This window comes from Accipiter gentilis, chromosome 29 (genome assembly GCF_929443795.1).
Source record: "Accipiter gentilis chromosome 29, bAccGen1.1, whole genome shotgun sequence".
In the NCBI taxonomy this organism is placed as follows: Eukaryota; Metazoa; Chordata; class Aves; order Accipitriformes; family Accipitridae; genus Astur; species Astur gentilis.
The window spans coordinates 15,772,866-15,791,183 of NC_064908.1; the positions used below are offsets into that span (position 1 = coordinate 15,772,866).

The 18,318-nt window shown below is 54.5% G+C and overlaps 2 protein-coding genes across 6 annotated transcripts in view; one reads left to right on the plus strand and one right to left on the minus strand.

Annotated features, from left to right (window-relative positions):
- FAM78A (family with sequence similarity 78 member A) lies at window positions 1-10,225 on the minus strand. Of its 2 annotated transcripts, none has more exons than XM_049832063.1 (2): window positions 9,970-10,225; window positions 1-608 (listed from the first exon to the last, which is right to left on the minus strand). In XM_049832063.1, exon 2 carries the CDS (start codon window positions 458-460, stop codon window positions 80-82), a length of 381 nt encoding a protein of 126 aa, XP_049688020.1. In that variant the 5' UTR covers window positions 461-608; window positions 9,970-10,225; the 3' UTR covers window positions 1-79. The 2 variants fall into 2 exon arrangements, with proteins under 2 accessions (XP_049688020.1, XP_049688019.1); XM_049832062.1 differs by lacking the exon at window positions 9,970-10,225 and adding an exon at window positions 8,757-9,102.
- The window catches only part of PLPP7 (phospholipid phosphatase 7 (inactive)), a 19,919-nt gene continuing 11,548 nt past the window's right edge, over window positions 9,948-18,318 (plus strand). The window contains exons 1-4 of one of the 4 annotated variants that reach the window (XM_049832058.1): window positions 9,948-10,025; window positions 11,084-11,767; window positions 12,235-12,394; window positions 16,042-16,514. In XM_049832058.1, the coding sequence (XP_049688015.1) occupies window positions 16,064-16,514 (451 nt within the window). In that variant the 5' untranslated portion in view covers window positions 9,948-10,025; window positions 11,084-11,767; window positions 12,235-12,394; window positions 16,042-16,063. Of the gene's footprint in view, window positions 10,026-11,083; window positions 11,768-12,234; window positions 12,395-13,202; window positions 16,515-18,318 lie in introns of those variants that run through there. The other 3 variants (XM_049832060.1, XM_049832061.1, XM_049832059.1) reach the window with 3 other exon arrangements.

Consider the following 18,318-nt stretch of genomic DNA (forward strand, 5'->3'; position numbering starts at 1 on the left):
TTGTTTGTTGGGGTTTTTTTTCTTTTTTTTTTCTTTTTTTTTTTTTTCTCCCTTTTGGTGCCGGGACGCCAGGTTTATATTATCGATGTTTTGGAGGTATCACCACGAGTGGTGGTCCATCCTTTGGCCTCCACATGAGTACCTGAGCATCATTGGCATTGGGTTTGACAAGGGCACTGGGTGGTATTGGCTCATTCTTGCTAAGGACCTGGGGCTGCTCTTGAGCAGAGGGTTCCTGCAGCTTGGCACGCTGCCCCAAGGGTCTGCTGGGATTTACCTCGATGCCCAGCCTCATGCGCCATTTGATAGTCTGCAAGGTCACCATTTCGTTGGTAGCCGTGTTGGTTGCAACCAGCCAGGTGGTGAAGCTTTGATCCCGGTGAATGCTCGTGAGCTTGGCCACGTTGCTCTCGCTGACGGGCACTGCCCACGTCACGCTCGGGTAAAAGTTGTCATTCATGCTGATGTTGAACTTGGACTCCTTCTTTGTGGGACCCACGATGGTGCAGGTTTCTGTCGTGTTTCCATACCAGGGATAGTTCACTCCGTCTGAGTCGCTGATGGCCTGGATTTTACCGTCCAGTAGATCCGGAAGCTCCCAACTTGACCTGCCATGATCAACGACAAATTATGGATAATGCATTAATTAATTAGTTTAGAAACATGCCAGACTTGAAGGAAGGAGAGGAAGTAGTTCCGAACACATTCCCCCTTTAGCTTTTACTGGAATTTGTGCCTTTCATACCACCCTGCCGAAAGAGCTCATCCCTGCCGTTAAAACCGTGTCTGCAAATTTCCAGGACCGATCACGAAAGTCTGTCCTGCCGCTCGACACCGCTGAGGAACCATCACCCTGCAGGGCCAGGGCTTTCCTTGCAGGGACCGGTGGGTACCTGGAGTGGTGCAAAAGATGTTGCTGTTCACGTAAGGCCGCAAAGGGTACGCGCTCAGGAAGGCGCCGGTGTTGGAGAAAATGCAGGAATCTTCTTGCAGCTCCTCGGCTGCCTGAGCGTGGCCGAACACAAGGACTCGCTCCAGCACCGCGTTCGGCATCTCAGCCCTTGTGCCGGTGAGAGCAGGGCTGAGGTTCTTTCTCTCAATAACACAAAATCTCCCGTGTCGGCAGAAGAAGGGGCAAGCTCGGAGCTGGCCCTGGGGGTGAGGTGACAGAAGACCTAAGCGGTGGAAGTAAGTTCAAGGACTCAACGGGTCCATAAACCTTCCCGTTGCCCTGTTCTGTTCTTTCCTTTCAGTCTCTACCTGCAAACATTCATTTTCTCGCTGGATAAGTCACTGTCCCTCCCCGCTGTCAGCCTGGCGCTGGAAGCGTAACCCATCCTTCTCCAGCCGTAGGAAGGACCCAGTTCAAAGGCTGCACACCAGGCTCCGGGCTGGGGATGGTATTACAGTAATCAGAGAAACCGAGGTCAGCCAGCTTGTAAAACTGCCTGAGCCGGTCGTCTGTGCGCTGCGCTTGCGAGACTGACAGAAAGGTCAGTCTTTCTAGCAAGAAAGTAAGTGAAAATGGTCACCTTGTAATGCTGATGCACAACTTGGATTTCTTTTTTAATTAACTTCCAATTTAATTTTTAAGATTAAATTTGCCAATAGAAGCAAACTACTGTAAATGTCTCGAAAAAAGCGTTAGATATTTGCAGAGTAGAAGCATAACCATAGACTACGTGCTCAGCCAGGTATTTTAAGGACATTCTTTTAAAACCCAGGCTACTAGAGGTGGCTCTAATGTCCCTTCTTCCCCTTGCTTCCAAATCCACCCTCCCCGCCACCCAGAGACGACGTCCCCGCCATCCCAGTGGCAGAAGGGGCTGTGTGGCAGCAGCACCAGCTCGCTCCCAGCAGCTCCCAGCAGCTCCCAGCGTGGCATTTGGGCTTGACCCTGCCGTGGGGCTGGGATGCTGAGCTGTGCGCCAGCCCCCCGAGCCCTGCGGCTCCCCGCTGCGAGCTGTACCACGGGACACGGGTTATCTTGGGAGGGAGACAGAGGCGACGCGCTCGGGCTCATCAGGGTAACTGTCCAAGCCTTTAATAAGTCCAGTCCTGTGGCTTAAAATAGCCCCTTGACTGAAGTGGGGGCTGCGGCCGGGCGCAGGCAGGCGGGGGGGGCGGGGGGGGGGGGGTACACGTCGGGCCCGGCCGGCTCTGACGCAGCTTTGGGACGAGCTGCTCCTCTCCGCTGGCCAGGACTAATGTGACCATCTCACAAGGCTGTTCTGATTGTTAATTAGTTAATGACCGTGAACTGCTTCCATGTTTGTAACCGCCGGATCATTCAGCAGTTAGCTGTAAATGTCTGGCTGGAGCTAGAAGGTACCGGAGGGGATTTAAAGATCTCATTTATCTTTTTTCACGCGAGCGGGGGGTCCTAGCAAAAAAAAGACAATCCAAATCTCCCCTGTGCCGTGGCAGGCGTTGGGTGAAGGGCTGCACCACGCAGGAGCCGGCAGGTTTGCGGGTCGGACGGCCTGGCAGGGACCCAGAAGGGTAAGGGCAAGGCAGGACACGGGCTGCTCCGGGGGATGCAGGGATGCTGCGGGGGATGCAGGGATGCTCTGAGCGGCAGGCCCGGGGGTTAGCAGCAGCCGGGGGTTATGCAAGCGTGAACATCTCCCCGCTCAGATTTATGGGCTGCTGTCAGCTATGGCACCGCGGCTGCAGCAATCCCTCTCCTCCTGAGCTCGTGGCCAGCAGGCAGAGGGAGTCCTTTCCCTGGAAGAAAATTTTTTAGCGAAGGAAGCCAAAAGGAGATCCCTAAGCAGTCCTGCCAGGACCCCCATCCGCTGGAGAGATGTTTATACGTTCTGCCTTCCAAACCGGAGTCATCCTGGCTCACCCTCCCTCCCCGGCTCTTCAGGGAGAGCCGAGGAGGGAAAGGCTCTGGGGATGTTGGATGAACTCAGCCCTCGGCGGGTGGATGAGCGGAGGTCGTGCTCTGCAGCCCCCCACCTCCTCCCCGCCGCACAGCCCGGCTCCGAAACACCATCCCGGGGCTCTTTCTCTGCCTTTCAGCAGATGGTTTAGGATTACTTTCCATTCAGACAGCGGCCGGTACTCAGCTTGGCTGTCACCCGGGGATGAGATGTGACAATTTCCTAGAGGTTTACCCTGTGACAGGCGGGGTGCTAAGGTGCAGCCGCAGCACAGAGATCCCAAACTGGGACCTGGGATGCTACAAGAGGCTGATAACCCTCCTGGGCTGCTCCAGCCTACTCCAGTCAGAGGCTGGTGGGCGAAATGGCAGGAGAATCGGGTAGAGGATGCTCAGAAACCGCAGGTCAGCTAAGATCCACTTGTCCCCATCTTCATTCCCAGCAGACGTATCCGACCCCAGACCAGTACAGAACTGCAGGACCTTCTCAGGATTTGCCCAGGATTTAAATGAGAGCAAAAAGGTGGAGCTGTGTCAGGGCCCGGGCAGGTAGCTGAAGGCAGGATGCTGCCTGCAGAGGCTGAGAAACCCCACTGCAAAGCCAAGCGTGTTCGTGAGCAGCGTGGCTGTGCTCAGGGGGCCTCAGAAGCGCACCCCGCTTCAGAAAAGGCGTGGGCAGGAACGGGGAAGAAGAAACCGGCCTGTGTTTCTTCGTGGAGCACGCTGTGCCTAATTCTAGCGAGTGTGGTTAACCCTGGGGTTTCAAAACTATCACGCTTTATCTGTGCAGCTTAGTAACAAGAAGAAAAACGAGGCCCTTATGATGATCCCATGACTGGAGCAAAAGCAGAGGCTGCACGGCGGTTGCTGCTGCTGGTGGTTGCCCCTCGCCTGCTGCTACAGCAAAGCCTGCGTGCCAGCCAGGTTGGTAGCCTTTGCTTGCATAGCGTGTCCGTCTTAAATAATATGCCAACAACTGGCCTTCTGGATGATTTTGGAAAGAACGCTGTGGAATGATCTTTGGCTGCATCAGCATCTTTCTGTGGTGGTGCTGAGCCAAGGAAAGACCAGAAAGTGCCCAGTAAACATTTTGCTGACAATAGCAGGGAAGAGGCGTGAAAGGAAACCAACCTATCTGGTTTCAGGGATTCACTATAGCTGATCAGCTCCAAAATCAGTAGATTCTGGCTTGTAATACTGACAAGCTTGTTCCTGCTACTTCTGAAACCTTCAGAGTCAGTACGGGCATTGCCAGAGACTGGAGCTGCCAGCAAACCTCTCCTAGCAAATGTCTTCTTGCTACCAGGAGAAGGAACTTTGAGCTATTTCTTGTGGCACAACTGTAGCCCTGCTGCTGACAGCCGAGCAGCTTTATGTAGGTTTTAGCCTCCTAGTCCTCGTTCAGATACGTTTCTTCCCATTCTGTCGCACGAAACGAAGCCCCCAGCTTATCCCCAGCCCTCCAGATGGCTGCCCCACAGCACAAACCGAAGCAATCACTGCAGCGGCCTGTGCCGTGACAGCAAATCCAAGCACAGCAGCCTCCAGCCCTTTGCATCCAGCAGTGGCACGAGTATATTCAGTTAACCTTTTCAGACAGGCATCAGGCGCTGTTGCATCTCAGCCCCAATTCCTTAAAGCCAGCTCCTAATTAGTCACGGGCCAGATGGACTTGCATAACCTCGTGCTTTCCACCACCCTTCCTCTCTACCAGCTCCCTAAAGAAGAGAAGCCCCGCTCAGACACCGGCTGGGCTCGGTGCAGGTACCAGTGCAACGTGTGGGCGCAGTGAAAAGCCGTCTCGGGTATTTCACATCCCTGCTCCTACCTGCCTCCCTCCCTCCACCTCTGCGCCTGTGCTGGTGACTAACTGAAAGAAAGAAAACCCGATGGTCGGAGCTGCTTCATTTTAAATTGTCCTTTGCGGCGCCTCTCTCACCTACTCCGGTACGTCAAGCAATTCAAGGCAGGGTTATAGCGAAGAACAGGAAGGAAATTTCAGATGTTGGTCCCCAGCTGTCGGAGCCACGCTGCTGTGGTCCTTCTCCCCCCCCCACCCCCCACCCTCCCGCTGCATGTTCCTGCCTCGTCTCTTGACCCGGCAGTGATGCTTGATGCGTGCTGGTTCAGGGGGTAAAACTAGCAGAAAACTGGCATTAAGAAGAAGGGACAATTTTCTGCTGGTTTAGCTGAGCAGGCTCAAATCAGACTGGACAAACTATTTAACTCCACTAAGGTGGGTCCTTAGAGCACAGGTAAGGGCCAGGGGCCATGCAAGGGCAGCGAAGCCTTTTCCTCTAAACCCCTGGAGGGATAAATTCCCATGGCGAAGTGACCCTCCCTTTGCTTCCCATGGAAAGGATAACCTTTTTTTGTTTTCCTTCGGTGAATCTGTTTTTGATTGTGTCTTTCCTCCCGAGGACCGGGGGTTTATTTTCTTGACAAGTTGATTTCTCGAATTCATTGTGTGCTGCAGGGCACAGAAGATTTAATCTCACAAGAGAGATGCCCGGTAACGTAAAGCAATGATGCAATGCCACCCAGCTCCCCCATCGGGTCCTCCAGGGGAGAAATATCTACCTGCAACTTCTCCGGCTTCTTGACTGATCGTATTCAAACTCCGATTTATTTATCTCTCTGTTTTGCATATCTCCATCTGCACCGCTTCTTGCACATCTCCATGGAGATGAAGAAACAAGGCTGGATAATGCCATTCTGGCGTTGCCCAGCCGCTGACACGGGTCCCACCAGATGCTGCACAACTGGGTGCAGAAACCAGCACCCACCCCAGGAGATCCCAGCAGGGACCTGGTCCAGCTGCTCCTGCACAGGTCAGAGCTCTGCGGCCTGATCCTGATGCCTCCCGCCGCACAGCAGCATCCTTCCCTAAGGGCACAGGGTAAAACCCTGCTCGGGGGGAAGCAGTAATACCAGCCATGGGGCCAAACGGGAGTTTGGCCCAGTTCTGCACCGAGTGGGGGGGTCAGAGAGCACGTCCACATCCTCATGCTGGGAGCTTTCATGTTCCCAGCAGCATCTGCTGACTTACATGTAAAATAATGCCAGCATTTACGTGTCATCTGAGCTTTAATTATTTTCCCTTACATTTAAAAACGCTGCATTGAGCCCCAGAATTGTCAGTGCCACTTTAAAGGCGTGTGTCTAAATGATCCCCTCTGTAGCTAACATCCCTATAGGAGTGTTATGCACAGCTCCATCTGCTCCAGTATTTCTCAGCTGTTTCTGTCCTCAACGTAATGGCCAGCTTATACACAGCTAACAACTCCGGAGCATGAAAGTGAAAAATTAATCCAAAGCCTGCTGGAGGTATTGATGCTCCAGTTGACCAACTGATTTTTGATTATTTGGAGTCTTCTGTCTGCCTGTCACCACAGCGATTAAAAATATGTACGTTGCAGCAGTCTCTCTTCATCATGGAAAGTTGGGACAAAGACTCTGTTGGCATAAATCAATGCAGCTCCGTGGAGGTCAGTGGGATTACATCGAGTTACACCGGCTAAAGGCTTGGCCCACCCTTTCGGATAGGTCTGTGTCCTGTCTCTCTCTATAGAAAGGTCTTCCAAAAGCATGTTTCAATGGCACTGAAAGAGGCCTTTCCTCCCAAACACCTTTATTTATAGCTTTCAGATGGTGACGGGTCTATAGCGAGAGAGTGGAGGAGCAGACCAATTCCTACTTATGTTTGGGTAACTCTTTTTTTTTTTTTTTTATATCAGTTAAATGTCAGTGAACCTCCTAGGGAAAAATCTTTGTTTCTGTGATTTTCTAGCTAATAGCTCTCCTACATAGCTGCAGTGTTTAATTCTGACTACCTGTTTACAGCACTTAGCTTGTAGATACAACTTTTTTTGTCTCAAAGCACTCCGGCAAGGGAAGACCAAGTCCTCATTTTAAGCACAGGGAAATTCAGGTGCAGAGAAATAAAGGGACACCTTGAGGTTTGCAGCCCACAGCAGGACTGACGGAACAGCTCTCTGCCCAGTCCTCTTTATTTCAGTGGATGTGAGCCGTATTTATATACAGTGGACTTTTCTGTTTTCCTTTTGCAGCTGGCCACTAAAGACAGGATTTCTAAACGAGCCCGAGAATTACACATGCAAATCCCAAAGGCCTGGAATTGGGAACATCTGAGCAACAATTTGTCCTTGCTAAAGATGGTGTTGGAGCCAAAAGGCTACAGATTTCAGGCCTGTTGTAAGCACTTTTAAAATCAAGATAGGCTGGTCTGCTCCTTTGCCGAGCCTCGCTGCTGCTGTTTGCCAGGTGCTAGTTCGCTTCTCAAGGCACTTTCTGCTTGAGCAGAGAGGGGATGTGGGGAGAGAAGGGGGGGACAGGCGGCCACTTACGGCTGCTCCTCGGCATGCCCTTCCCTCTGATCCGCATCTTACACCGCGTGTTCGCTCTACGTCTGGGATGCTGAACCCGTGTCCTCATCTGGGCTTACGGGCAGTAGGGCGGAAAGAAGGGCCGGGGTGTGCGTGCAGATGTTCAGGCTGTCAGGAATTACAGCATTAACTCGGAGTTCGTCCTGCTCTCCAGCCCTACTCCGTGTCCCTATCCTGCCTCAGCCCTCCTCAGTCACCGTTTTTTAAGCCCCCCAGATTGACCCTCGAGGGGCTGAGCCGGCGTCCCCCTGACCAGGGCATTTGGGACGAGCAGACGGGAGCGTTCCTTAGACCTGACCTTCCCGTCTTTTCTCTCCCTTGCCCCCAGAGACCGGGCAGCATCCCTGCCTCCAGCTACCAACCCATCTGCCAGCACCGGGCTCTGTGGTCAGGTTTTGTCCCCGTGGCTGGACAGACAGATTTCTGCCGCACCGGGAGGCTGCACCTGGTGCTGCCCGGCACCGTGAGTTGCAGAATTGCTGTTCTGTGCAGGCATTTGGAGATCGGGTGCCGTTGCTGATTTAACTACGGGCCAAAGCCTGCAGCGAGGTTTGGTGAACAAACTGGTGGGGGACCGGGGAGAGATGACTTTCCTCGGTAGGGAGATGACATTTTAATTTGACTCATTCCTGTCTCACTATGACTGTTTGACCAGCAACGCAGGGGTTTTGGTGTGCCAACAGCCCCCAGATTCCCCCTACCTTACCTATATACCTATATGTTCCCACCCCCACGTTACCCGAAAGGAGGGTAATGTGAAATTTTCACCCTGCTCCCAGTGATGCAAAGGGTTTCGTTATCAGTGGGTTAAATCCATCTTGGTCTTTCCCTGTGGGCTGCCTGCTACCGTGGGCAAAGCAAGCAGGATTCCTCCCGTGACACGAAACGGGCTCCCAAAGCTGGTGGGCTACCGAGCTCGCAGCCATGGCCCACTGCAGCAGCCGTACGGCACGCCGGGGACGGCACGCCGGGGACGGCACCGTGCCACAAGTGTCAGCTCTCGGGTTTCCCTGGGGCTTGTCAATGCAGAGTTTTACCCCGTAAGGGATGGGGAGGGATGCTGAAGCGAGGAGCTGGCGCTCAGGGGAAGCCCTCGTGTAAAACACGTATCAAAACAGGGGTGCCTGTCGTGGCAGGGCTGACTCGGGATTTCAGGATCGCCGGTGCTGCCCAAAAGCTGTTGTGAAAGAGGGCATCGCTTCTGGGTTCCTAACAGAACAAGTGGGTTTTGGTTAGGGCTTGGGCACTTTCCCACTAGAAGAGAAGAACACCCACAAGGTCTCCTGTATTTTAAACTTAGGAGAAAGTCCTCAGTTAAGTTTCAGAAGAGCTGGGCTTTAAAAATCAAACCACCTGAATTATGGCTTTTGGCTTAATCCAGTATTTCCCAGCCAGGCCGTGGTCCTCCCGCTCTTTCTTCCCGCTAGGCAAACGCACCCGCACGCGCTGCTGGAAATACTTACATTCCCTGTTCCCCGTAGTGATTGTAAAATTCCATGTGGCTGCAAGCCTGGATCCAGCCCACGATCCAGGTCTCCTTCTTGGGAATAGGGGGCACCAACACTTGCGCAGAGGCTCGGAAGTGAGGGGTCCGGTAGCGCAGGACCACGCTGGAGGACTCGTCGATGCTGGTGGGAATGGGATCGATGGAGGCTTTGACTTCAATCACTGAAATACTTTCCCGGAAAACTTTGGATTTGCAGCTAATACTCTGAATACAGCCCATGGCATACCCCGAGTACAGTCCGACGCAGCTCCTAGGGTACTCCAGCAATCCTGGGGAATATTAGGCATTGAAATGATCTGGTGCTAGATCAATTACAGATCTTCTTGGTTTGTAATCTCAAAACTGATATCCATAGGATAGAAAATTCATCAGGTAAAGCCTTAATTTGAGTATCTGTCTTACAAGTACTGCTCCTATTTTTGAGGTTAGCTGCACTTCAGAAGCAAAAGGGCCTTTAAAATTTTTTTCCCCCTTTTAACGACCCATTAAATCTTTCGCTCAAACGGTCTTTGGGTTAAAAAAAAGGTCTCTCGAGTTCAATAAATAACGGTGGTGTTCTTAGCCGATATATTTAGTCCTTCCTTTCCTCAGATGCGGTCTGTCATTCACCGTCAAACATAGGACTAGCCGGTATTTCCCTTTATTCTTTGGATGAAAAGCAGAATGTTGATAGACACATCTATATAAATAATGAAATAGTTTTTAGCCCCAGCTTGTCACAACCGGTGTGGATTTCCACTTCCTGACTCGCAGTTGTTCATAACTTCCTTTCGCACAAAAATTACAATAATAACAGAAAGAAACGCCGGGTTGGAAAACGCAAAAAAAAAAAAAAGTAGCCAAAATCTCCGATTTTGGAGGCTCCTCCGCCAGCGATGTCGGGGCTTTGGGGAGAGAGGCGGGGTGGTGGGGGGGTTTTTTTTTTTCTTTTTTTTTTTCCTCTCCTTAGAAATAGCCGAAACCATAAAGAATAAATCGAAGGTCCTGGTCACGCAGGCGGGCTCCGGGGGCTGCGCAGCGGGGCAGGAGCAGCAGCAGCAGCAGCAGCAGCAGCAGCAGCAGCAGCAGCAGCAGCCCCGAGCCTCCCCCGCTCCCCACCCGGGGCCGCGCCGCTCCGCGCCCGCTCAGCTCCGCGAAACCGCCGCCCGTGACATCCCACCGCCACGCACCGACCCCGCGGCTGCCCTTCCTCCTCCTCCTCTTCGGCGAGCGGTTCTCCGCAAGGGTATCCGACCTTTCCTCCTCCTCCTCCTCCCGCCGCTCCTGCTTCTTTTACCTCAACCACCGGCGGTTCATCAGCGGCCGCCGGGCTTGTCCCGGACACGCGTGGGCCCCGCGGTCCTGCAGGGCCGGCACAGCATCCCGCGGCGGCGGCGGCGGCGGCGGGGAGCAGCGCCCAGCCCCGGCCGCCGCGAACCGCGCCGGGCTCCCCTGCGCTGCGCGGGGGCGAGGTGCGGCGGGGGGGGGGGGGGGGTGGGAAAGAGAGAGAAGGCGGGGGGGGGGGGGGGGGGGGGGGAGGCTCCTTCTCTGGCTTTTTTTTTTTTTTTTTTTTTCCTTCGCTTCTTTGCTAGATGCCCGGGGAGGTGAGAGGAGCAGGATCGGTGCCTCCGCCTCCTGCTCTGCCGCAAGCTTCCTCTCTCGCAATACATTCATGCATACGGGGACGGCGCCGGCCCCCCCCCCCCCCCCCCCCCACTACCACCCCCCCCACCCTCCCCTCGGGTTCAGCCTCGCCGGTGGAACGGAGGGGGGGCGGGAGAGAGGAGGAGGAGGAGGAGGGGGGGGTGTTCCAGCTCCGGTCGTGACCGCAGCAGCAGCAGCAAATGGGTCAAACTTTGCAGAAACTCGCTCGTAGCCTTTCCGTACCCCCCCCCCCCCCCCTCAACTCATCACCCCCCCCCCCCCCCCGGGCGTGCCGGGCAGCGAGCGCCGCATGAGAGCGGCTCCTGCGGGCCGGGCAGCCCGGCGGAGGGGTTAGCAGCAGGTCCCAGCACCCCCCCCCCCCCGTTCTCCCCGTCCTCCCCGTCCTCCCTCCTTCTTCGCCCGGTCCCATCCCTCCCCCTGGATTTCGCTTTTAAACTGCAGCTGTTAAAGCTAAACCTCCTTTGCAAAAAAAAAAAAAAAAAAAAAAAAAAAAAAAACCACCACCAAAAAAACCCACCCAGCATTTCCTCCCACAGGGCCGTGAATTGTGGGTAATGTAGTTTTGGGGTTTTTTTTTTTAGAAACCTCCCCCCCCCCCTTTTTTTTTTTTTAATTTAACTGCAGTGTGTTCTCTCTTAGATTTTTCAGATTAAGATTTTCCTCTCCCGGCTGGAGCTCGGTCGGTAGGTTTGGTAAAAGGACGCTCTCCTTATTTGCAAAACCTGTAGCCCTAGGCTGGCTGGGCTGTGATTCAAGCAACTAGAAATGCAAAGCTCTCCATAGCAGCAGAGGGACGAAGGAGTAGCTGGAATAGAGAGTGAGAAGCGTCCGAGGCAGCAGCGGCCTGCGGCAAAGTTGTAAACTCCTATTACGGACAGGTTTAGCTTTGCTGGCTGGTCCTGCTGACCATCGGCCAGCTGAGGATCCGAATTTCAAGCGTTGACACCAGGTGAGGTGCGTGCGTCCAGCTTTTCGGCAATAGCTGCTGTACGTCGAGCGTTACGCAGAGCTCTGGGTACGCGTGTCCTCCGTGACTAGTTTCTAGATAGGAAACCCGGGGCACCGAGAGGTAAAAAAGTTGCTCCGCTGGTGCCCCTTGCAGTACGGTATAGCAGCGCAGAGCGAAGTAAACGCCTTTGAGTCCTTCCCACCCCGCGCTCTCAGCGGGCTCCATTAGCTCACGCAGTGCCTGGCGTTTTTCAACACCGTGCACTTGCTGTCTGCCCTCCAGCAGGTAGCAGAGACCGGAGCTACTGGGTGATCCTGACAGGGGAATGCCACAGGACGAGGGGAGGTGGATTTGCTCCTTTCCGCCCACAGCAGGTGGAGAAAACACGGCATATTGTTATGGTTTTCTTCTGCACGTTTCCCAAAGCGTTGGTTAAGCATTTATTTTAAATTTCCCCATCTCTGTGAAGGGCACAATGATAGTCACTAGCCCTGCAACAGATATAAAAGCTAAGAACACGCTCAGGTTACAAGCAAGCAACTTACTATCACGTAGCGTAAGAAAGAATGAAACGAGCATCTCCGAATGAAATATCCAGTTGCTTCAGCAGCCTCCAGAAGGTGCTGAAATCCTTTGACATTTCCAAGACTCTTTCACACTTTTCAAACAAGCTTGTCGCACTTTCTCAGAGCATTATGAATCTGGTGAAACTGCCTGTTCTGCAACTCCAGTTTCACTGAAGCTTTAGCCAGGTCTTGCTTCAACTTGGCTGTCTCTAGTGTTCTGGTCAACTAGGAAATTGAATTATCTCATTCTAATTAAACAAGCTTTTCATTCCCAGCTGGAGTTTTCTTTGTTTTTTGGTCGTGCCTGTCTCCATCGCGCTGCTGTGAGTGATTAAGGCATTAGCACACTCCACCCCGGAGTGGCTGCATTAAGCCGTGCGCAGAGCGGTTCCTGTGCCTGAGAGTGTGGTGCTCGCTGATGGAATTGCTGGAGAGGTGAGGCCAAGTTGTGCTAAGTAAGAATTAGGAGTGTCTGGTGATGCTGTGCGTTGTGTTTCCTTCTACTGCTCCTTCGATGCACCTGTCCGTGTCTCGTCGTAGCACGGCCATGCTCCGTTCTCGCTATTTCTTCCCCCGGTATCATGGCCTGCGTTGCGCCTCCTTGTCCTTCCAGCACTTTTTCCAGGTTTCCCGAAAGACAAGGTCTCCCCTTCACCGTCTGAGCCGCGGCAAATAAAACCAGCCCACCAGAGGCTATGCTACGCTGTGCTAATGGGCTTGACCGGCACTGCTGCGTGCGCCGCAAATACTGCAGAATATTATATTTTATTTTGTCCAAGCTTTCTTTTTCACCCCTAGAAGAATCCCACCCAGGAACGCTGCAGCTTTGCTTGCAAGCACTTTGGCTGCAAACGCTGCTTCTTGGCCAGCTGCTGCTGGAGGCTGGGATGCGCCAAAGCTGCCAGTGAATTGCGGAGAAAGGGGACGTTGCTGTCCCTCCCGTCCCACCCGCATCTCCAGCGTGGTCAGCGTGGCCATGCCAGCAGCTGACGCCGGGCATGGCCGCAGCTACGCCGGGAATTGTGGCCGGCGGCTCCCAGCCCCGGGGACTGCAGCACTGCACGCTCCCCGGGGAGCGCAGCCGGGGCCGAGCGGACTGGGCATGTGGAGCATGCCAGATTTGTCCGTCGGGATTTGTCCGTCTGGGCGTTCTCCCAGGTGCTCGATGACCCATGGGGATCGGGTGTCAGGCCTGGAATAGCCCCGCCAGAGCAGGGAGCCTGTCTACAGGTTTAGCAGGGATATTTATAAACCCTTGGTTTTGTGGCTGTTTTGCGAGCAGCGCAGAGGGACGGTGCTCGTCATGGCCCCAGTGCAGGGATCGGGGACGTTTCCCTCCTGAGCTCGGTTTCTCCAGCTGGGACCAGCGGTGACAGCCCGCCTGGCTGCAGGAGAGACCAAATTGCTTTCCTTTCCCGCTGCACTTTAGACAGGGGTTTGCTGGCTCTGCGTCCATCCCGCGCTGCCCTTCCTCCTCCGTCCCCTTCCCGCTGGGGACTCGTGCTGGGGTGTGAGGCTGGATTCTCGCGGGGAGGCCGGGGCAGCTCTGTGTGTAAGGCCGAGAAATTCCCTCGTATCAGTGTCAACAGAAGAGACAGGCACCAGATTAAATTAACTCCCAGGGCTTTCAAGGTATTTTTTTTCCCGCGGCGGCTCCCGAGGAATATGCTCGGCAATAGCCCAGCATCCCCAGCACGGGGCTGGACAGGCGGGAGACACGAGTCTCCCTATTTCTGTAGGCTCCTGGCCACCAGCGCTTTAACCCTCTGCCCAGTGGTGTTTGCAAGGAATCCCACGCAGCAGCAGCCCTGCCTGGAGCAGGAGAAAGAGGGAGGCCGTCCAGCAGGGAGGTGACAGCTATAACCAAGTTAAGGCAGTGATGACGGTCATCTCCCTGGCTGATGGCAGGTGGGCTGAGATTTTCCACGTGCCTCGGAGCCGGGCAGCGGGATGAGGGCAGCCAGATAGGGACGGGGTGCTGACTTCCCCGATAGCGTGGGAATGCCGCTGCGCAGCCGGTGATCGGGCAGGAGCTGGTGGGTGTCGGTGATGTGGCAGCATCCGTGCACGCTCCCGGGCTGCCGCAGTCCCAAATAGTACCAAACGGGGTTGTGGTTGATGGGCTGGGCAAGGGTGCCCGAGGAAGGGATGAGCTCTTCCCCTGGCTAGGATCATCATTGCAGGCTAGGGACAGGTTCCCGGAGGGTGTGATTCAGAAATAAGTTGATGTATATTGTTTTCCTTTGATTCATTAGGCAGGGGGGAATATATGAGCAAAGCCCAGGGGTGAGGGCTTCTCAGGATCTTCAGCACTTGCTTGGCCAAGCACTGCCCTCGCCTCTGGCCAGTCTGTCTATCAGACGGGCACAGGCTGGATGCATAGTTCATCTAGAGGACTTTGAGAACTGTGGATAAAAAGTGCAAAGAAAGTGCAACTTTTTTCTTATTATCTTAGAAAGCCAAGAACCACCTTTCTCTTAGCACTTAAGCTCGCCGGTGCATTTTGAACCTGGGTGCCTGATTCCCAGGGAATAGACATGTACAAATGCTGACCTCAGTAACTGGACATTTGGGTAGGCAAATGTCACTGGCATCAAGAGATGTGCCTGTTCTGCTCCTCGGTGTAGTATTCACCTTCTCCACTGCTCTGTCCACGGGGGATTTCCAGCCTATTTGCATAGGAATGCATAGGAATAATCCCATTTCTCCAGCGTGAGTGGGGTGGAGTTGCGACAGCCCATTGCCCAGGGAAGGTAACTCGGTGACGGCAGCCTTCGGGCAGGAGGAACCGAGATAGACGGTCTCTCCCAGAGGTGCTTGAGGCTTAGACCCATACAGCTGCGGTTCAGGGACTGTAGTAAGATTATTCAGACCTGTAAACTGAAGCTGTGAGCACAGGCGGGATGTTCGCAGGGGCTCACCGGCGCTAGTGATCAGTGGGTGGTCTCAGAAGGGTTCACCCCAGCTGCGGCGGGGAGCTGGGAGGCTGACGGCAGCCGCGCGCAGACAAAGTAATGGTGGTGGGAGGGATGGCAGGTCTTCCCTGTCCTCTGCGGGAGGACTTCCCAGGGCCTGGCATTAGCCCACGGCATCCAACCCCCACTGCGGGAAGCCTTCCTCGTCCCCGTCCCGCAATGCCCGCTCCCCTGGGGCCGGTACCTGTGCCGCCGCTCACATCCACAGCTCCGGGACGCGGGCATCGCCTGTCACCTGCTCTCAGCGTGGGATCTGCGATGCTGGATGACACGGCAGAAACGTGTGCGGTATTGAGGCCACGCTCAGCGCTGGGGGCAGGGGGATGGGAATTCATTAGCAGTGTCTCTTCTAATCAGGAGGCAGGTGCTGCTTCTCCTTGGGTCCAGGAATGAGGTGAGCGATGGAAGTCGCCGCAGGGGTGCACGCTGAAAGGGGAGAGAGGATGCGCCTAGTGATGTTTGAAAGGAATCCGAACCAGGGAGAGGAAGGTGGCATCTAGGGTGCCCTGGCAGGGGGCGAGATGTTGCAGAACAAACAAATGGAGAAGATACCCAGGGAAGGCCCTTGGGGGGAAGCCCCCGGGTGATGCCCAGCCTTGGAGCTTGCAAAGCCAGGCGGCACAGCCCACCGTAGGAGCGATGCCAGCCGCCGCGGGGAGGGGGGATGCCGTGATCTCCTCCAGCTCCGACTCCGACACTGAAATGTGACTTGTAGGGCAAAAAACTACATTTCCCAGTTTCCCTTGCAGCCCAGGGGAATAAGCAATTGGAAGATTTAAATAGACCAGGCCAGAAGCAACCAACCTTTGGCACGACGCTTTTCCCTCCTCTTCTTCCAATCTATTGGCTGTTTAACCTCTTTCCCTGGCACTGGAGTGGCTGCCAAGCCTGGCATTAATTTTCCTTCCAAGCTTGCTAGGCCCATGAAGTAAACAGCCATGTGCATTCCTTACTCTATATTTAACAGCTGCGGTCTGTGCTGGGGGCAACTGCAACAGAGGGGAACCTTTGTAGCTTCCCAAATTCACAGCTCGTGAGGGTGGGAGTGGGGGAAGCTTTCTGCAGGGAGAAGAGGAATTTCTCTCCTTCCCGGTATTTGCAAAGCAGGTTGCCTTAGAGAGAGACTGCAATGCCAGCATCCCAGCCGCGGTCCAGGGCAAGAGACAGGAACAATGTCCTCAACCGGGCTGAGTTCCTCTCCCTGAATCAGCCCTTGAAGGGGAACCAGGAGAGCAGGAGCTCCGGCAGAAAGCAGAGCGGCCAGGCCGGAGCAGCTGGTGCCCAGAACAGCAACCCCAAGGAGCGGAGGCAGTCGCAGCAGCTGCCCGAAGAGGACTGCATGCAGCTCAACCCCTCCTTCAAGGGAATCGCCTTCAACTCCCTGCTGGCCATTGATATCTGCATGTCCAAGAGGCTGGGAGTGTGTGCCAACAGAGCCTCCTCCTGGGGTGGTGCCCGCTCCATGATTAACCTCCTGGGGATAACGGGGCACGGCATCCCCTGGATTGCGGGTACGCTCATCTGCCTGGTGAAGAGCAGCACGCTGGCAGGCCAAGAGGTCCTCATGAACCTGCTGCTAGGTGAGTGGCAAAACCTCCTTCCGCACCGGGAAAGCCCAGCCCTGGTCACAAGGGACAGCGGCACTGGGACTCCTCCTCTGCTCCCAGCCACCGCTGTGGTCAGGAAGCAGGGAGTGACCTTTAGGGCGAATGCTGCACTTCTTGGCCATCTCGGTCCTGGGTACCGTGGGTGATGGATGTAGCAAAAAGTTGTCTAAGAGGGACGGAGTAATCCTGGCAGCCGGTGGCAGCCGCGGAGCAGGGGCAGGTCCCCGGTCCTGCATGGGGTCGGGTTGTCCAGTCAGACCAGGGAAGTGTCTGGGATGTGCAGGTGGATACCAGCAGCGACGTCTTTTATTTAGCCTATGGTCATCTGCCTTGGTGGTGGGGATAGGTGGGGAAAACGCAAAGATTTTAACCTTTGATATCTGGATCAATTCCTGAGGATATCCTTGAGAAAAAAAGATTTCCATTCCCTCACCACCTTCTTGAACGGACCCTGGCTCCAACATCTCAGCTGCCGCGTGATGGAGTCCTGTCTCCTTTCCTGCTGCGGTTTCATCTCGCATCCTCCTTCCCATGAGGACCTTTCTTGCTGCTGTCCCCGTTTCCATGAGCTAATTTGACCCCAGAGGCTGTGCGGACGGGCTGGGATCTTTCTGTCTCTCCTTTCTTGCGCGGTGGTCGGTGTCCCTTGTTTCTAGAGGTTGGGACGTGTTAAAGGAGTTGCCTTCTCAGTTGAGCAGGGCCCATCCCACCCGTGTGGACCGATGTCCCACGAGTGACCAAGCTGAGCTCTAGGCGTGACTTGCCTTAGATCCTGGCCCCAACCCACCCCGGCCTTGTCTGCCTGAGGACCTTGCTCTTCTCGCTCTTCTGCCTTTGGCATGGGGTCCAGTTATCATATTTTTCCTTGTGACTAATTACTGTCTCATCTGGCCATGATCCACCCTAGTGTTTCACCCTCCCCCAAAAAACAGCAATTGGAGGTCCCGCTTTTGGCTGGTAAGAGAAATTGAAAACATCGGATTTAGGCCTTTGCTTCTCAGGGAGCCTTTTGAGGGGACATAGGGATATTTTATTTCACAGACACCTCAGGAAAGGGGACGTCCTGTCCTCAGGGGCCAACTGTGATGCGATACAGGCTCTGCAACATGGCCCCAGGTTTTTGGGTTTTTTTTTCACAAGTTCATCCTTCGGAGAAGGCGAAGATTGCGCTGAACTGGCTTGAAAAGCACAGTGTTAGCTGCCTTTTCTCCCCTCTGCCTTTGAAAGAGACTGTCCTCGTGCTGTGACATCTAATGAAGGGAGGCCATCGCGGGGAAGAAGCCAGAATAGCATCGGCGTGATGCAGAGCCTGCTGACGTCAGCAGTTCTTCCAGGGGCTCCTCGGTGCGCTGGGTCAAGCTCTCACTGAGAAAAGAAGCTCCATTTAAAAGGGCACGAGGATGAAATAGTAGGTGACTAACACCAACCGGCACAGTTTCCAGATGTCTCTTGACCCGAGAGCCTTTGACGGTTCTGGAGCCTGAAAACTGACCTCTTTGACTCCAAAATATTTGAGATCCTTATAAAGAGCTAACACCGCCATTGGCTTAAAAACAAGAAAGTTTTTCTCGCCCTTCTGTTGCCATGTGAGGAGGCCAAATGCAAAGCCACCTCCAGGTCGCGTTGAAACTTTGATTATCAGGCGGTCACTGGGAGAGCTCGGCCCTGCATCACTACCCGCATCTCCAGGTCTCCCGAGCTCACGTGCGGTGCCTGGGGACAGCTCGGGGGGGTTCTGGAGTCTTGCTTCCTTGCCTAGACACGCTACTCCCATCGC